Raw genomic sequence first — 18,364 nt, forward strand, 5'->3', positions numbered from 1 at the left:
ATTTGGCACGGAAAACGAATTTGTGTAGGAAAATGAGAGTATCTCATGTGACATGAGAGTATTATTTCCCTAAAATATATTTATAGATGAATATGAATCAAAAACTTGTCAACCTTACACAACCCGCCCCATAAAGATGGGTTAAAATGAGTTGAATTTATATTGAGGTGGGTTGACCTTTCGAGGTACACTATTATTATTATTATTAAGAAAAAGTGTTTGTCATTTTAAATGATATTAGTGAATTACCCGTGCGATGCCCGGGGAAAAAAGAATAAAATTGTTGTCGCCCGTCGTTGGTTAATCATCGCTGTTTGTAAATCAACACCTTCATCTTAGCGTAAAGCTCTGAATTATAATATGCTGGAGATGTATGAAAAAATACACAAAAACTTTGAAAAGAAACAAAAAACACACAAAAAAATACCTGTTACTTGAGACATATCTGAAATAGAAAAAAATTATCGTGGTTGTTTTGTACTTGAAAAAACTACAGCATTCACACAGAACTTTGAAAATAACAACTTGCCATCTTATTGAATGAAGTCAAAAATGCTACAGAATCCAGGACAAGGAATACAGCCAGTGCGACCAATAAATTTTCGCTGTTTTTTTTTCTATCTTGCATTCCTCGGGCAAAAGAACACGTCCAACAACCTACAAAAACCAAAAACAAAACAACCATAAATTATATTGGATGAACACTATTTGAGAAGAGAAATTACAAATTAATATAGCAAGCAAGGAATAAAAAAAATTAGAGATCGCATTACAGATCCCAGATTGGTCATTAAACACATAACACTTATATTTTAAGATGCAAAAGAAATAGAATAAAAGAAATATAATCTTACAGTGGACAAAAAGAACTACACCAATTTCTGAAATACTTCCTTGTAGACAATGTTAAAGGTGTTCTCTGTAACACAACCATTATCATCAAGTATCAATATCTTCAATCCCTGTTTACTCTTTACTCTAGATAGTGCCACATATAATTGTCCATGAGTGAAGACAGGTCTAGGGAGATAAATGCCAACATGAGAAAGAGATTGTCCTTGACTCTTGTTGATAGTCATGGCAAATGAAACAGTCAAAGGGAATTGTCTTCTTTGGAAATATACAGGAAATGTATGATTGGATGGGCTCATCGTCATTCTAGGGATCAAAGCACTCTCACCTATATTGCTTCCTGTAAGAACAGTTGCCTCAACAACATGACTACCCAATCATGAAATGAGCAATCTTGTGCCATTGCACAAACCTCTTGATTGATCAATATTTCTCAACAGCATAACTGGCACATTAACCTTAAGAGTTAATTTATGTTCAGGAAGACCTGAGCATGAGAAGGTATTTAAAATATCAGGTGAGAATTTGTTGTCCTCAAGTTGAGAATTAGCATCCTGCTTCAGCACATTATCCGAACTCAAATATGTTTTTTCCTCTCCCGGAATCAAAGACATGAGGCGCTCGTTTAAGATGGAAACATCTGCCAATCTGGGAGTTAAAATTGCACGTTCTTTAAAGAAAGCAGGATCTAACATATGATCCAAGATATTCGGGTACACAAAATCAACCATATCCGAGAGTGGATCTTCAGATTCCCCAATCAATAATTCAGGTTGAATTGCTATGAGAGATTCTCCATCAACACTATCTCCAATGTCACCATCCCCTACTTTAAGAAGCCAATCAGAGAAATTTTTTATTTCCACTAAATTATGAACGGCACCTCCAGAATTAAGACGCATGTTCTTGGTCAAATTTAGTAAATGACAATGCGTCCAAAGATATGAAGAATTGATGGTTGCATGGACTATGTCCTGTCTGCTGCCATGAGGAATAACTGGCAATATCTGTCGAAAGTCACCTCCCAGAACAACTACCTTTCCATCAAATGGCTTATCAAAACAATCGGTATCAGAAAATCTCAGAATATCCCTTAGTGTTCTGTCCAAAGCCTCAAAGCAAAATCTGTGTACCATTGGGGCTTCGTCCCAAATGATTAATTTTGTTTTTGACAGCAACTCAGAAAGAGTAGAATTTTGCCTGATATTACAGGTTGAATCTTCAGTGATCTGAATTGGAATACGAAATCTAGAATGAGCTGTTCGTCCTCCAGGAAGCAAAAGGGAAGCAATTCCGCTGGAAGCAACATTTAGCACGATTTCCCCTTTTGATCTAACGAAAGCTGAAAGAGTATTCCAGATGAATGTTTTTCCTGTACCACCATATCCATAAAGGAAAAAAATCCCCCTTTACCTGCTAAAACAGCTGAAATGATCTTGTCATAAACAACTCTCTGCTCATCATTAAGAGAACTATTAAGTCTTTTATGCTCTTCCATCAAAGAAGATCTATCATATGATAATTCATCCAGAACCAATCTATTTGGCATATCAAACAAAGATTCACTGATTACGCGGGGCATTGTTGGATAATCAGAGAGACACCTTCCATTGCTTTGCAGTACCTTATCAATTTCAGCAAGTGTTGTATTTTTTATAGACTCTTCATCAAGTACCGCATCTGATAACACACATTACAGAGTTAGAAAGAAAAAATAACAAACAGATAGATAACATGGAAAGACGAAATGATGTTCCAATTCTCTACAAAAAAACCATCCAACTTAAAAATCATTGTTAATATATTTCGGATTTTTGACTGTACGGTCACAATTTACAATTGCGCACTTCTGATTTATTTCATGACAGGCACTGACATTAGAAAATAAAATCATTTACAAAAAAAAAAAACAAATCAACAATGAGAAAGATAACACGAATAGATAAATTAAAATATAATACCAAATAATAATAATAATAAACAACACGTACCTTGACGTCCGATGTTTTTCCTATGCCTATAAAGAACATCGTCGGACAGATAATTCCAACATTTATCCCAAACATTTTCAGGTTTCGTCATTGAGTTACTTAATAACAATAGAGCAAAAAGATTTCGAAGATAATAAGCAGACGCCCAGAAACTTGCCTCCTTAATTGCATCAATGTACTCATTGTCATCATCCAGCAGTCCCAAAGAATAACATGCATCCTTGAATGACGGAAAAAGCACGCCATTGATTGTTCTCAAATCTTCATAACTTGTACAACCCTTTTGATAAGTAAGCAGGATCCGAAGATAGAAATCTTCTCCATTATTTGATGAGAAACGATTAATTTTTCCAATTGAAAATCCTTTTTTTCTCGGACGCCATTCTTGGGCGTCTTCTAAGTAAACAAAATGAGTTGGATACTCTGCATAAGTAAGATCTCTCCCTTCTGGAAATTTTTTATTTGCTTCCATCCAAGATTCGAAAATTGTTCTTCTAGACTCAGCCATTGTCTTTACATCAGAGATTGAAGCACTATCATTGAAAACAATGCTCTTTTGATTGGGCAGGTGGAAAGGCAATCTTTGAACAGGAGGGTATCTGTAATGAATGTCGAATCCAAAAATACGCCATGCCGCTTCACATGCAGAGACATACCTATTGTTTAAAAAGCAATGAACTGAAATAAACAGATAAAATTTTACAAAGTTAGCTCGACAACAAAAGACACTGGACGTGAATAAATGTACTTGCAATCATAAAACATTTTAATTTCATCATTTGTGCGAGTTCCATGATGAGTTGAATTTGAATGATGTATGGCAGCTGTAACTCGATCGTTTCCCTTATGAATATATTTAAAAAGATATTTGATGGCACTACTCTGACAAGTATATTCAACGTTAATATGAGCTTGATACTTTAAAAGAAGCTTTGCATTATAATGATAAGATTATGTCATTTTAAGAGAGATAGATATAAAATAATTTTTTTAAAGAAATTTAAATTATAAAAAACAACTCACTTTCTCTCTCTCGTGATTTTCATTTTTCGTGTCTATCTCTCTCTTCAAATGACATAACTTATGTCATTTAAAATGACAAATATCGAACACTTATTATTATTTAAATATTGGGCTACAACTTGACTCAGGGTTGTTATCCACTTATCCCTTATAACGTTATATGCTCCTATAATTTAAGGCATAAACCATTGTGGCTCAAAGGTATGTAACTGCAAAACATTTAACTCCCGACTACTCTACCCTTATAACGTTCAACACTCTCATCATTCAAGGTATCATTACTTGCATCTCAGAGTTACGCCTCACATCCCATTCTTTCCCAATTCTTTATTTCTTTTTCTTTTCTTTCTCAAGAAATATGGAGGTGCAAATAACTGGTACATGCTCTTCTCTAGATTTAATGCGCTAGTCACTACTTTTTTTTGTGTGTGTGTGTATTGAAGACATATAATAAGGTGGCAAAATAGGTTTGAGAAGTCGAGTTAGTTCGTTTAAGCTGCCAAAAATTTGATGGATTGGATCATTAAATATAATTCACCATTCACCCTTTATTTTAACCTTAATCTTCTTTCCTATTGCCATCCATCCTTCCTTATTAGGACGATATCACCCTTTCTTCTTACTACGACCCAAAAAGAAGGGAACCTTTTCTTCTTATTGGACGCAAAGGGATGTCAAGTGAACGAGCATTGCCAAACACAAACACATCTTCAAAGCCTAATAATCCCATGTAACAAAAATAGGGGGTGGAAAATATGACGATGTTATATTTTCCTATTTTTAATGTCATCTATACATGTGCATAGCACCATATGAAACAATATCACATGATCATGTGTGCAATATAAATCTCAAATTGATATTTTTGTTATAGTTGTTTTTAGAAAGAAAAAAAAAACTAATTAAATATGTGGAGAGAGAGTGAAATCTTATTTTATTTTATTTTTTTTATAAATATTTTGTTTCATTTGAATAATGAGTAATTAGGAAAAAGTTTCTGTTTCGTGAAGTTTTACGCCATTCCTCTTTCTCTCTTCGTACCCACAAAGTTGTCAATCTATATCTCTATTCAATTTTCTCCCTTCCACTTCTAGGGTTTCGCTTTTGCCACGGACATGTCTTCTTCTACTCATCAAAGGTGAAAATTTTCGATATTCTTCGCGCTTTCCGTTGTACACACAACACCGTCTTACTCTCTGTCCTCGATTTTCTTATTTTCTTGAGAAATTTCCCCTCTGAATTCCTTTTCTCTTCTCCCTTCTCTCTCTCTCTCTCTCTCTCTCTCTCTCTCTCTCTCTCTCTCTCTCTCTTTCTTTCTTTTTTCAATTTTTTTCACCCCCAAATGCCTGAATTTCATGACCCATTACTCAATTTCTTTGATTTTAATGTAAATTTTTTTGTATTTGTTTGGTTATTTACAGGGTTGATCATGGTTCCACCCCTTAAAGCAATTGGCTTTAGCACCCTTGCTATCTATTTAATCATTTTTTTTTCTCATGATTTGATTAACCTGAGTGGCGGAAATTTTTTCAATTTCTGTACCCTCGTTACTATGTTATATGTCTCAGGAAATAAGGAGAGTAAAAATATCCCATTTTTTGAGATATGGATTTTTATTTCAATTTTAGTAGCAAGCATTCATTGAGCAGAAACCAATTTGACCCCAAAAGCAGTTTTGCAATAAGACTCTTTTTTTTTTTGTTTCAAATATAAACTTTGAAGTTAATAATGCTAACTGTTGCAAATTTTCTTATGTGCCAATTCAGTTTTTCAGGTTTTAGAAGATAACCTAGTGTTGTTTATTCATCAACTGTCTTGTCCAGGATGGAATCTTGCATGGATTTCCTCAGTCGCCTTGATTACGACACATCTCTCAAGATACTCAAGTGTCTGGATGATCCTGCTGACCTTGTTCGTGTCAGTTGTGTCTCACGATCTTGGAGACACTATGGTGAGTTATATTATATTAGTTCAAAGTGTACATTTTTTATTTTTCTAAACTATTTCCTCAATTTCATTAGAAGTTCCATTTTAGTTTCTTGGTGGGATACATTTTACATTACGTTTCACATATGATCTGTTGGTCCTTTTAGAATTATGTTCTCTGTTCTGTTTTATTTGTTTTGTAAATATCCAGCCACATACTTATCATACCTTTACAATTTTGAGGTTACATTCAGTTAGGATTATGCTTGAAATTTGTTTCTTAACCTTTGCGCACAATTTATTTGCACGTACTTTAAAGATGTAATTTGCAAGTGCTGTGTGGAGCGATGTGTTAGAGATGAGTAGATGCTACTTTCGTGCTGTATCAGCCAACCCAGCCCTTGTATGTGTACAGACTTCCTCTTTATTGTCAAGATTATATTACTATTGCCAAAGTTTTATATTAAACTGCAACTAACTCATTACCCCATTTATAAGTCATTAGTAGAGATTCTTAAAAGAGAAGTCTATCTGTAGTTATACAAACAGTTTTCTGTTTAAATACTCGTCTTTGTTAAAAGTAGTGCTTCATTTGAAAAAACAAGGGAATTTTGTGTTAGCACGAACACAATTGAATTTGAACTGGAAAAAAGACTTACTTCAAGCATTAAACATTCATTATGACAAGAATACATACTTATCGCAGTGAGTCTCAAGTTCTTATCAGAATCTATCTTTGTTTTAACTACTTTATTAAAATGTCAAGTAAAGCACTGTTTTGGTCCCTCAGAGATGCACTCACTTTCATTTTTTTCGCTCAGATGCACTCACTTTTTGTTTTTGTCCCTCACACATGTAATCACTTTCATTTCGGGCAGTTGACGTTATTGACATGTTGATTTCACAAACATAATGACCAAAACGAAATTGAGTACATCTGTGACTGTTAGACTAAAATTTTGGAGGCAGTTTTGGAGACTAACTCAGTCATAAGGCAACTGTTAAGGCAAGAATAAATATAAATCTTGGTTACTGATCAGTTCTTACTGAAATCTACTATATCGGCTAAGTACACCAATATAATCTACTATGTCTAATTCAAAAAAAAAATGTATTAAGTAGGACTTCAAAACATTGTGTTTGCATATCATTTAGTGTATTTGTTTGGAACACAATAATGGGAATTTTTTTGCGGAGAAATGTCTCTTTCCACTTGATATGGGATAGTATTGTTTATGGGCTCCTCTTTGGTGTAGCTTTTGTGGTGATCCTTGTTGTATATGCATTGGGATTGGTAGGTGAATTATATTGATCTTATTTTCTTGTTCTTTCTGCATTTTTTTTGTTTGTTTAGCTTGTCTCCTTTCAAAAAAATTTTCCTGTCTTATGAAAAACTAAAGTTTTTTCTTTGGTTTTCATTACTAGTGGGCAATGCCATTGAAACTGCAGTTCTCATTCTCAATAGAGAAATTTCAATTGAAAAATATATATTTGCAATGATTAACTAGTATTATGATTTGCAGTGATTACAAATGGTCTTTTTAGGCAGCTGTGCTTGAGAATATTTCCTCAATTGTCAAGAGCTGTTTGTGTTGCTGAACTGAATGGACTTGGACAAGAGGAACGTGCAGGGGTTGGAACTAGTTATTCTACAGAATGGATAGCTCGAGAGAGAGAGCATAGAGTCTATTCTTATTTAGCTAGAGCTTTCATGTCAACTGTTTCTATGAATTGCATTGCTAAGACAATTGGTGCGTCTAGCACTGATAATTTTCCTCAGGAGAGCATTGACAATACTTTAGAGCAAGGAGACAACATTGGTGGTAGATTTTCCTACTGGTCCAGTAGTGGGCAAAATAATCCCGATGTGCCTGAGACATTAACTTATGAGTTGATCTCTAAAATTTGTGTTATTACAGACATCAATATCCAGCCTTTCCTAGGTGCCCTTTGAAATTTTCATTAACCATGTGCTTGACCCATTTATTTTATAATTTTATGATTTTTTTACTAACAATGTTATGGTTTAACTTTCCAGCTCACTTTCAGATGGGGTCACCTATATATTCAGCAAGATCTGTTCGGTTTAAAATGGGTCATCCTAAAGCTCCTTTCGATCCTTCAGCTGAAGGAGTGTTTATATGGACCTACACTTCACCAGAATTTCCAATGACTCAGGTATGTAGCTTGACTTCTTATATCTTAGCTAGTTTCTGTACTTGTTTTCCATTAAATAATTTCTGTTTCATTGATTTCCTGATGCTTGGTATGAAAAACTAGAAACGCTTTGCTATTAAAGGGTGCTTCACTCTCCTGTATAACTGCATTGTGAAGGTTGTCCTAAATTGTAATAATTGCTTTCTATAACCAGTGAACTTCTGTAATATATTCACATTAGTCTTCAATCCAATTTAGGCTAATTTTGAGTATCAGAAAGACCTAATTTTTTAAGTAAATAATATCAGGTTTTCACAGTTGTTTAGCGCACCCACAATTATATTGTTAAATCTGGTCAGACATTGTTATCTCATTACCATCATATAAATTATCCCCTCCCCCACCACACGAAATGACATCATAAGAAGCTGCCCCATTAGAAAACAATGTGCTACCTCCTCCCAGTTTTCCCCTGTTAAAAATGATGTGAATCTTCCTAAGTCGAGTATCTACTGTTGATTGACCCCATTTTTTTGCCTGTTGAACCAAACCTTGTCCTTCTGGAAGACCTGCATTTAATTCAAATTGCTTTAAGTCCTGGTTAAGAAAGGGGATCATTCGTGTCATTGAAGAGTTTCAAGTTGTAAAATCATGATAGGCTGCAAAAGTGGGTCAATGACTTGAGGGCTCTAAAGTTCACTTATCTGCAAGTGGCAAAAAATGATTGAAGTGAATAAATCATCAAAAGTTTGACATTCATTTTCAAGCAAAATTTTTTGCTATTAACTGGTTGCAGTGGATTGTAATTTGGACAGTTATTTGGGTCAAACAGGGTACATTTAATTTAGCATATGTGGAGGGAGAATGTGTTAACAAGTGAAACCTCTGATTGGGGCTTTGTCCTAATGGTAACTTAAGTACTCGTGTCATTAGGCTGAGGTTTCAACAGGTAAGGTGTTTGAATTCCAGCAAGACTTGCTATGTGACTCCCCCCTACATCATGAAAAAACCCCTGTTCTTGTATCCCTCCCCCTCCATAGGTTGTAGGATCGCACCTTGGTAATCTTTAAATTTACTTTTTCAATTTTATGTTTTTTTGGGTGTTGGGGGTTGGTTAAAAGAGACAATGTATACTTTTACATGCAATTGGTTTACAAATAGATGGGTATTTTTCTGTAACCTGTCAGATAAAATAATTTCTCAACATATCTTCTAAGTGAATATTATATTACTACTAAAATTAAATCCACTGATTTGTATAGCTTTAAAACCCGGCATATAAACCAATTGGCTCCCTTCATGGGAGAAAAATAAAAAACAGAAAAGGCATACATAAGAAGGAATATTTGACTGACAGAAAACAGGCAGCTATAACTGAAATGCGTTAGTTGGTAAGTGTTGTAAATAGTCCTTGTAATAGTATTTTAGTCGAAGCCGCCCCACATATTTTATTTTAGACAACTTTTTATGTGGTGTAGTCTATATAATTGACCAATGTACATTGGGATTAGTGAATACTAATATTCAATTATTTTCCCGGTATTTCAAGTATAAGTCCCTTTTGTTGGTTCATTCATATGTTTGTAGGTGTTCATACATGTGACAGGGATTGAATGAATTATTTTGAGCTTGATTTATTTGTTGGATCCTTTGGCACTTCTATTAGTTTGATTCTGGGTTTATGTATGATTCAATATAAATATTCTAAGTAAATTGAAAATGACCTAACTGGATTTTGCTGAGAAAATAAAATAAAAGCTGCATGACAGAATAATTAGCTCCAATGTTGTAATAATCTTGTTTGAGTAACTCTGCACATTCTTGTTTTATCACCGCGAGCTGCTTTACATGATAAATTTCTGAGAACAATTCCTCATGAACAGGAAAACCGGCTGCAGAAGTTTAGGCTTCCAGAACCTGTGCTTTGTATTGGTGGTATCTTGCAGATTGAGCTTTTGGGAAGGGTACAGAGACAAGAAATGGATGGCTTATTATACATTTGGTGCGTTCGTTCTCTCCATTTGTTTCGTCATTGGCAAACTGGTGTATTGTTGAGGTTTTCTTAAACTTAGTGGCAGAGTAGCCTTAGTGTCCTAAATTCCTAGTATGCCTTTTGCAATGCTAGGTTTAAATTGCATTTTTTATCTTCTTCATGCATATTAGAGTAGATACATAGGGATATTTTGTAATATCTGATAAGGGTACTTTTGTAATACACCAAGTGTAATTAGTTACACTAACCAATTCTGTTCAACAGAACCAGTGACGTGGCTCTTACCCTTAGCACTATAAGGGGGTCACGTGTGCTGATTTACACATAATGAAAACATGAGATATTTTTCACTTTTGTCTCTTCTCTCTCTCTCTCTCTCTTTCTTCATCTCTCTTCTGGTTTCTCTGATGGTATCAGAGCTTTCTTCGAGGGCCTGATACAAGCTACTCTCTCACCATGTCTTCCGCGTCACCTTCTCAGTCGACGAGTTCGACAGTAAACGCAGCAACGGAGAATCGCTCATCGTCTCCGTCACTGTTCAACCATGCGATCTCTGTTAAGTTGACCGAAAGCAACTTTCTCTTATGGAATCAAGTTGTAGAGCCAGTAATCACCTCACATCAACTCCAACACTTCCTTGTTAACCCTAAAATTCCACTTCAGTACCAGTCAGAGGAAGATCGTGCTACTGGAGTCACAAATCCACTGTACACTGAGTGGCTGCGTCAAGATCAGATGCTTCTTTCGTGGCTTCTGTCGACGATTTCTGAAGATATGCTAAACGAGATCTTAGGAGTGAGTCATGCATATGAAGCATGGGATCAGATCCACAAATTTTTTCAAGGAATGATGAGATCCAAAGCTCATCAACTCAGATCTGAGCTTCGCACTATCAAAAAAGGTGGTAGATCCATTGCAGAATATCTCAGACGCTTCAAGTCGTTGTGTGATGAGTTAAAGGCTATCAAAAGTCCTATTTCTACTGAAGAACAAACGGAAATAATCCTAGCTGGACTTCCTGCAGAGTTCAACGCCTTTGTTACAGCTGTTAGAGCTCGTGAAAATCCCTATTCACTCAATGATCTACGTGTTGAATTAATGTCTCATGAGATGATGCTTGCAAAGCAAAATGAGACACTTCTGGCAGAGTCAATGTCTGTGAATGTTGTACAGGCACAACCTACTGATCAGAAAACTGATTCCACGTCTAGCAGAGCTCCTCTTCGTACTATTCAACAAAGTCATGATCACAGTCTGCCAAACCAGAGGTCTTATGGCACTGGTAGAGGAAGAGGAAGATCTTTCATGCGTTATAACAGAAGTGGCAGAAGCTATGGATGCAACAACCTGCAATGTCAATTGTGCTATAAGTTTGGACACAGTGTCCAGAGCTGTTGGTACCGTTTTGATGAAAATTTTGTACCTGATCACTCTCTATCTACAGCTTCACAACACTTTCCAGCTGCTCAGTCCTACTCTCAAAGTCACACCAGTATATTCGACCTTCCCCACATTCTCCTCAAGTTCTCCTCACTACAAATCAGAACCAACACATGCCTCCACAACAATGCAATACTGCTTCACAAGGGCAAGGTTTATTGCCAACTCCTCCAAGTGTTCAAGCCATTGAGTGGTTTCCAGACTCAGGGGCTTCTCATCATGTCACGTCTCATCCTCAAAACCTCCTGCAAAGTACTCAGCTGACAGGTGCAGATCAGGTTTACATAGGAAATGGACAAGGTCTGAAAGTTCATGCAACTAGTTTATCCTCTTTTCCCTCTCCTATTAACCCACACACTCACTTGCACCTTCACAACTTATTGCTTGTACCTTCCATCACTAAAAACCTTATCAGTGTGAGTAAATTTGCCAGGGACAATAGAGTTTATTTTGAATTTCACCCCTTTACTTGCTGTGTCAAATCACAGGAATCTCATGAAGTGCTGCTGGAGGGTGACTTGGGATCAGATGGTCTATATCGTTTCAATGGAGTACATCTTGCTCCAGACTCAAGTCAGACTTGTGTCTCCAATTCAGTGTCTCTTTGTAATAAGTCTTTAGGTTCTAGTCCTTCTTTTTCAAGTGTCAATTCCCCATGTACAATAAATGTTGCTTCTGGTCATCAGAAAGTTGTAGGCTCATCATACATGTACAGGTGGTGTACTCTTTATGGCATATTTGTCAACGTTTTTCACCAAAAACCCATCTATTGGGTTTATGAGAAACATAGATATCCGCACTGTTTAGAAACCCAATTTGAAGGTGGGATTTTTCGAAAAACCGGTTATCTGGCTTTTATTGCACTGTTGATTTCATAAAGAGTAAAGTTTTCCCCCACCAAACAACTTTTTTTTACATTTTTCTACCTATCTCACTTTATCTATCTTTCCAATCATTTCTCTATCTATCTCATTTCTCTACTATTCCAAAAAATTTTACTCAACCAAACGCCCCCTTATGGCATTGTCGTTTGGGTCATCCTCACACCGAGGCTCTCAATTCTGTTTTGAAGTCTTGTAATGTCCCTATTCCAAATAAAAGTGACATTGATTTTTGTTCAGCTCGTTGTATGGGTAAAATTCACCGATTGCATTCACCTCCTTCAACCTCAGTCTATGAAAAACCTTTTGATTTGGTCTTCAGTGACTTATGGGGTCCTGCCTCAGTAAAATCAACCTTGGGATTTGCATACTATATCTCCTTTGTAGATGCTCACTCTAGGTATACTTGGATTTATCCTCTCAAACAAAAATCTGAAGCTATAATTATTTTTTCTCAGTTTCAAACTCTTGTTTCAAATCATTTTCAATTCTCTATAAAAGCTCTTCAAACTGACTGGGGAGGAGAATTTCGTTCTTTTCATCAACTTTTGAAACATGGTATCATTCACAGAATTACATGTCCTCACACTCACCATCAAAATGGAGTGGTTGAGAGGAAACATCGTCACATAGTAGAAACTGGTCTTACCTTACTTGCACATGCATCTCTGCCCATCAAATTTTGGGATCATGCATTTATCTCAGCTGTCCACATTATCAACTGCCTTCCTACAGCATCATTGAACTTTGAGGTCCCTTTCACTAAACTTTTTAAATCTGTCCGTGACTATAAGAGTCTTAAAGTCTTTGGCTGTGCATGTTTTCCCTTCTTAAGACCATATAATAATCATAAGTTGGACTTTAGAAGCAGTGAGTGCTTATTTCTTGGCTACTCTCCCAATCACAAAGGCTACAAATGTCTCAACTCCTCTGGTCGTCTGTTCATTTCCAAGGATGTCCTTTTTAATGAAACAAAATTTCCATATACCTCTTGGACACATGTGACATCCTCTCTTCCTGCCAGTACTACCTCACAACCCATTTCCAACTTAATTCCATTGGTACCTTCTTCTGTACCCTGTTCCCAAACACCAATCTCTAGTCAACAAAGTGACTCTCCTCTACAGCAGTATACCTCTCCTCTCCCAGCATCCAGGACAGTATCCTCTTCTGGTTCAACCTCAGTCAGTCTAGCTGATCCCTCATCCTCATCCTCCCAAGCAGCAAGCACTTCACATTCCAACAGTGATGTATCACCTTCTGGTTCAGGTATCAGTTTATCCTCTCCAATTTCAGCTAACTCTAGCCCTTTCTCTTCTTCTAGCACCAGTTCTGGTTCGGAGTATGTACCCTCTGGTTCCCTTCGTTCTTCTTCTCATACTATCCTCACTCGATCTAAGTCTGCCCAACTACCTCAAATACTACTAACTTCCCTTGAACCTACCTCACTCAAACAGGCTCTTGTCAATCCCAATTGACTTACTGCTATGCAATCGGAAATCAATGCTCTTCAAGCTAATTCTACCTAGACCTTAGTTCCCCTTCCCGAAAACAGAAAGGCCATTGGCTGCAAATGGGTCTTTCGGATTAAGGAGAACCCAGATGGCTCTATCAGCAGGTACAAAGCCAGATTAGTGGCTAAAGGCTTCCACCAGCAAGCTGGTTTTGACTTCACTGAGATATTCTCCCCAGTTGTGAAGCCCATTACCATTCGGGTCATTCTTACTATTGCCATTTCTTTTGGTTGGCAGCTAAGACAATTGGATGTCAATAATGCCTTTCTCAATGGCATTTTAGAGGAAGAAGTCTACATGACACAACCCCCTGGTTTTGAATTTTCTGATAAGTCTCTTGTTTGCAGGTTACATAAAGCTTTATATGGTTTAAAGCAGGCACCAAGGGCCTAGTTTGACAAACTCAAGGCATCTCTGTTTCAGCTTGGATTTTTGGCAAGCAAATGTGATCCTTCCCTTTTTATCTATAGGAAGTCCAATCACTGTGTGTTCCTTCTAGTTTATGTAGATGATATAATCATCACTGGAAGTGATGCTAGCTTGCTTCACTCTTTAGTTCAGAATCTGAATGCTGCTTTTGCTCTAAAAGATCTTGGAGATCTTGATTTTTTCCTTGGTATTGAAGTCAAGAAGTCAGCTTCTGGTGGCCTCTTTCTATCACAGTCCAAATACATCAGAGACCTGCTTACCAAAGCCAATATGGCCGAAGCAAAAGGAATTTCTACTCCCCTCCCTTCTGGCTGCAAGTTGTCCAAATATGGTTCCAATTATTACTCAGACCCCTCATTTTATCGCTCCATTGTTGGAGCTTTGCAGTATGCAACTCTCACACGGCCAGAAATTAGCTATGCAGTGAACAAAGCTTGTCAGTTTATGTCTCAGCCTCTTGAAGAACACTGGTCAGCTGTCAAACGCATTTTAAGGTACCTTCGGGGTACACTCAAGCATGGGATGTTGCTGCAACCTTGTCATCCCAGCCATCTCTTTTCTATCACTGCCTTCTGTGATGCTGATTGGGCAGGGGATCCAGATGATCGATGTTCAACATCAGGTGCCTGTGTGTTTTTTGGATCTAACTTGGTCTCTTGGTGGTCCAAGAAACAACCATTGATTGCACGGTCCAGCACTGAGGCTGAATACCGTAGCCTTGCACTTGCCACTTCTGAGGTTCTTTGGCTCAAGTCTCTATTACATGAACTTCATATTCAGTTCTCCACTGCCCTGATTTTCTGTGATAATCTAAGCACAGTTTCACTGTCCCACAATCCTGTTCTTCATGCTCGTACCAAGCACATGGAACTTGACTTATTTTTTGTTCGTGAGAGGGTTCTAGCTAAAGACATTCGTGTCTGTCACGTTCCTGCTATAGATCAGATTGCTGACACTCTCACCAAAAGCCTCTCTGCCTCTCGTTTTGCTGTTCTGCGTGACAAGCTCAGTGTGGTTGACTATCACTCTTTGTTTCATCCACCCTGAGTTTGAGGGGGGCTATTAGAGTAGATACATAGGGATATATTTGTAATATCTGATAAGGGTACTTTTGTAATACACCAAGTGTAATTAGTTACACTAACCAATTCTGTTCAACAGAACCAGTGACGTGGCTCTTACCCTTAGCACTATAAGGGGGTCACGTGTGCTGATTTACACATAATGAAAACATGAGATATTTTTCACTTTTCTCTCTTCTCTCTCTCTCTCTTTCTTCTTCATCTCTCTTCTGGTTTCTCTGAATGCACAAATAATGTGGCACATCATGAAGTCTTAAGTATTGGCCAAAAGTGTTTGCAATTATGTGGTTTGAATGAATTCATAGCTATTGCCTCTTTGTTTTTAAGGCTAGTCCTTTTGTCAAGTTTGGAAATGATGATAAACTTCTAGATCCTTGGATTTTTATGCCCTATCTTTGGAGATGTAATCAAGTTGAGTAGGATTACCTCACTCGGACCTGAACTTGCTTAGGGTAGTTTTCTATTCTTCCTCACTCAGACTTGGACTTAGCTATCTTCAAGTATCCACATCAGATATGAATTTTAAATAGCCGGAAATTTTTACATAATGGAAGAAGTAAAATATACATTTTTCTCATTTAACACTATAGAGACTCATTAGTAGATCTGTGAACCTACCAGATCTGACCCGAAGGTAAAAAAACCTGGTTAGGTTAGGGTACCGGGTTAAATCAAGTAGAATTTAATAGAGCCCCATAGGTTTGGGTCAGGTCTCTCTGGTCAACAAACTTTAAACCCAGCCAATCTGACCCAAACATTCCCCCCCTTTTTTAAAATTTTTTCCCTATTTTTTGATTGTTTTAATGAAAGATCTGAAAACTAAATATATATACAACCTGTTGACCAACCCGAACCAACCCAGATTTGATAAGGATAGTTTGGCTTGGTTGTGTAAATTTTTTCCCAAAAAGCCGACCCTCATTTAATCGGTTTGGACTATAGTTTTCCATTAACCCAACCTGTCTAGTGACCACTCCTAGGCCCCATTCATGTAAATGCGTAAAATACTGCAAACCTGGACATGCTAAAACAAAAAGCCGAAACCAACCTGTTGCCTGGATAAGTCAACCTGAATGAGGTAAACAGAACAGGCATCCATCAAACTGGCCCTGGGATCCATTTTCACCCGTCATGAGAGAGTTACAATGTACTATCCACTATGAATTCAAGTTATTTGTTGCCCCTCTTCTTGCGCTAATATGTTTGGTATAATTTGTCTAGCTGGAGTCTAGATGTTTTTTAGTTATTGCTAACAAAATTAAGTTTTTCCTATCTTAAAAGAAGTTCGACCTTTGTAGCTTGCCTTTTCAATTAATTGTATGTTGACTGAATAATGCTTGTTGTAGTTTTCCAACATTCTTCATGTGTCCTTTGTTGTGTTGATCTGGTCACCTAGAGTTCAACAACAGATTCTAGACTCGAGTGGATGGTACAATAGGATTTTATTTATTTATTTTGGTGAAAATGCTGCTTCAAGCAACCATACAAGGCATGCTTATCCTCTCACCAGAAGATATTTATTTGTATACCAAGATTTTATTCTCCAACCCTTTCTTGCGTCTTCTTTATTCTGTTTTATCTTGTTGATTGTTTGATGCATTCATGGAATATAAAAGTTCATTGTGGAGCGTTTTCTCCTCCAAATTTTATAAGAATAATAACATGAATTTTATCCAAAATCTTATAAAACTTCAAAAGCACAAACCGGGAAAATTACAGGCATTATTATCAATTTTACCCTGCCTTTGTTTCATTTGGTATGAGTTTAAACATATTTGAAGATATGGTTGTTACAATTTCACTTTCTTTTGATGAAGTATACCTACCTATTGCATGAAGATCATACTGCAGATGGCTGTGTTAAGTTCCTAACTTGAAGAAAAAACTGTGATTGCAGTGTTTCTTATGTTGAAGTTCTGGGGCGCTCATTGTCACCTAAATTTCGTGCTGAAGTTCTGGATCCCTCTGGATTGTTTGTGTTGAAGAGTCAACCCCTAGGGACATCTGAAAATGAGTATCCAGAAATTCCCACTGATAATGATGATGATGATGATGATGATGAAATGCAGACGGGAGAGATAGAATTCCGGCGGATTTCGAATGAATTGCGTGCACAAGCATTAGGAGAAGCTGTGGAGGATGATTGGGATGAGGATGAATATGAAGATGAAGATTTTGAAGTAGAATATGCCCTCTGATCTTTTGCTGGCATAAAGTGGAAAAACCGGATTTCCTGTTTTCCCTTTGGATAAAGATTACCCTTGACTAAGTTTAGTCTTTTCTTTGCATTTGCAACTGATTTAAATTTTAAGTATTTGCTTTTTCTGTTGATGGTGTTGGGAGTGGGACAAGTATCTACTTGTTCTGCGTTTTAAAATCTAGTTGTACCAGACGTCTGTTAAACCCTTAAGCATGGAACTTAGTTCTTGAGCTTTCTCGAAACCTTGACATCATTCACTTAACTGTGAATTAAACAGAGTTTGATACACCAAATTCTGTGCTAGTCAATGTTATTTCTGAAACCAATATCTGCAAGTAAATTTGAGAATGTCTATTGTGATTCCTATTTAATTTTTCTCGTAAAATTAAATAATTAATATTTGGAGCTATTTCTACCAAAAATATATATTTGGTGTTATTACACTAATATTCTCTAAAGTTAGTGCTTATTACACTAATATTCTCTAAAGTTAGTGCTTATTGCCGGGAAAAGAAAAATTGGGCAGATGAAAATAACCCTGTGTAGAGTCTCTTTCCTCACTTGTTGAAATTAGACTATCCTTCAATTTCTGCAAATGACTTGTTGCTTCAGGGCAAAGCCCTAACTGCATCCAGTTTCAGGATTAGGCATATCAATCTAACAAATGAACGTTGGCAACTCATGAAAGAACAAAATATGTCAGGTCAATACCTTGTAACCATGGATGCAATCTAAGCAGAGCTCTGGTGGCAAAAAATTATCTCCCTGTCTAGCAAAATTATCCAATGTTATTAAAATTGGTCCGGTCATTGACCCGGTTGAGGTACTAAGTCACTAGTTCAACCAGTGGGTCACTGATTCAACCGCATGATCCGG

The 18,364-nt window shown here is 36.8% G+C and overlaps 1 protein-coding gene and 1 pseudogene across 3 annotated transcripts; one reads left to right on the forward strand and one right to left on the reverse strand.

The window, feature by feature from the left end:
- Window positions 1–869: 869 nt before the first annotated feature.
- Window positions 870–4,448, reverse strand: LOC133286496 (uncharacterized; annotated as a pseudogene).
- Window positions 4,449–4,859: 411 nt separating this feature from the next.
- Window positions 4,860–17,836, forward strand: LOC133286502 (F-box protein At4g00755-like). 3 transcript variants are annotated; one of them, XM_061483921.1, is made up of 6 exons: window positions 4,860–5,004; window positions 5,690–5,817; window positions 7,316–7,735; window positions 7,831–7,970; window positions 9,833–9,951; window positions 17,186–17,836. In XM_061483921.1, exons 1-6 carry the CDS (start codon window positions 4,982–4,984, stop codon window positions 17,484–17,486), a joined length of 1,131 nt encoding a protein of 376 aa, XP_061339905.1. In that variant the 5' UTR covers window positions 4,860–4,981; the 3' UTR covers window positions 17,487–17,836. The 3 variants fall into 3 exon arrangements, with proteins under 3 accessions (XP_061339905.1, XP_061339907.1, XP_061339906.1); XM_061483923.1 differs by having other exon boundaries at window positions 4,865–5,004; window positions 5,288–5,817; window positions 17,186–17,835; XM_061483922.1 differs by having other exon boundaries at window positions 4,870–5,004; window positions 5,633–5,817; window positions 17,186–17,835.
- Window positions 17,837–18,364: the final 528 nt, after the last annotated feature.

The sequence above is a fragment of the Gastrolobium bilobum genome, unplaced genomic scaffold (genome assembly GCF_033153095.1).
Source record: "Gastrolobium bilobum isolate Gb01-03AN ecotype WA unplaced genomic scaffold, APGP_CSIRO_Gbil_v1 utg341, whole genome shotgun sequence".
In the NCBI taxonomy this organism is placed as follows: domain Eukaryota; kingdom Viridiplantae; phylum Streptophyta; class Magnoliopsida; order Fabales; family Fabaceae; genus Gastrolobium; species Gastrolobium bilobum.

What these genes read in the sequence shown, in the direction of transcription:
- LOC133286502 (XM_061483921.1), top strand. Translation starts at nt 4,982, where the DNA reads ATGTCTTCTTCTACTCATCAAAG. An exon ending in ACGATCTTGGAGACACTATG is followed by an intron (nt 5,818 to 7,315) that starts GTGAGTTATATT and finishes TATGATTTGCAG; the next exon opens with TGATTACAAATGGTCTTTTT. An exon ending in CAATATCCAGCCTTTCCTAG is followed by an intron (nt 7,736 to 7,830) that starts GTGCCCTTTGAA and finishes TTAACTTTCCAG; the next exon opens with CTCACTTTCAGATGGGGTCA.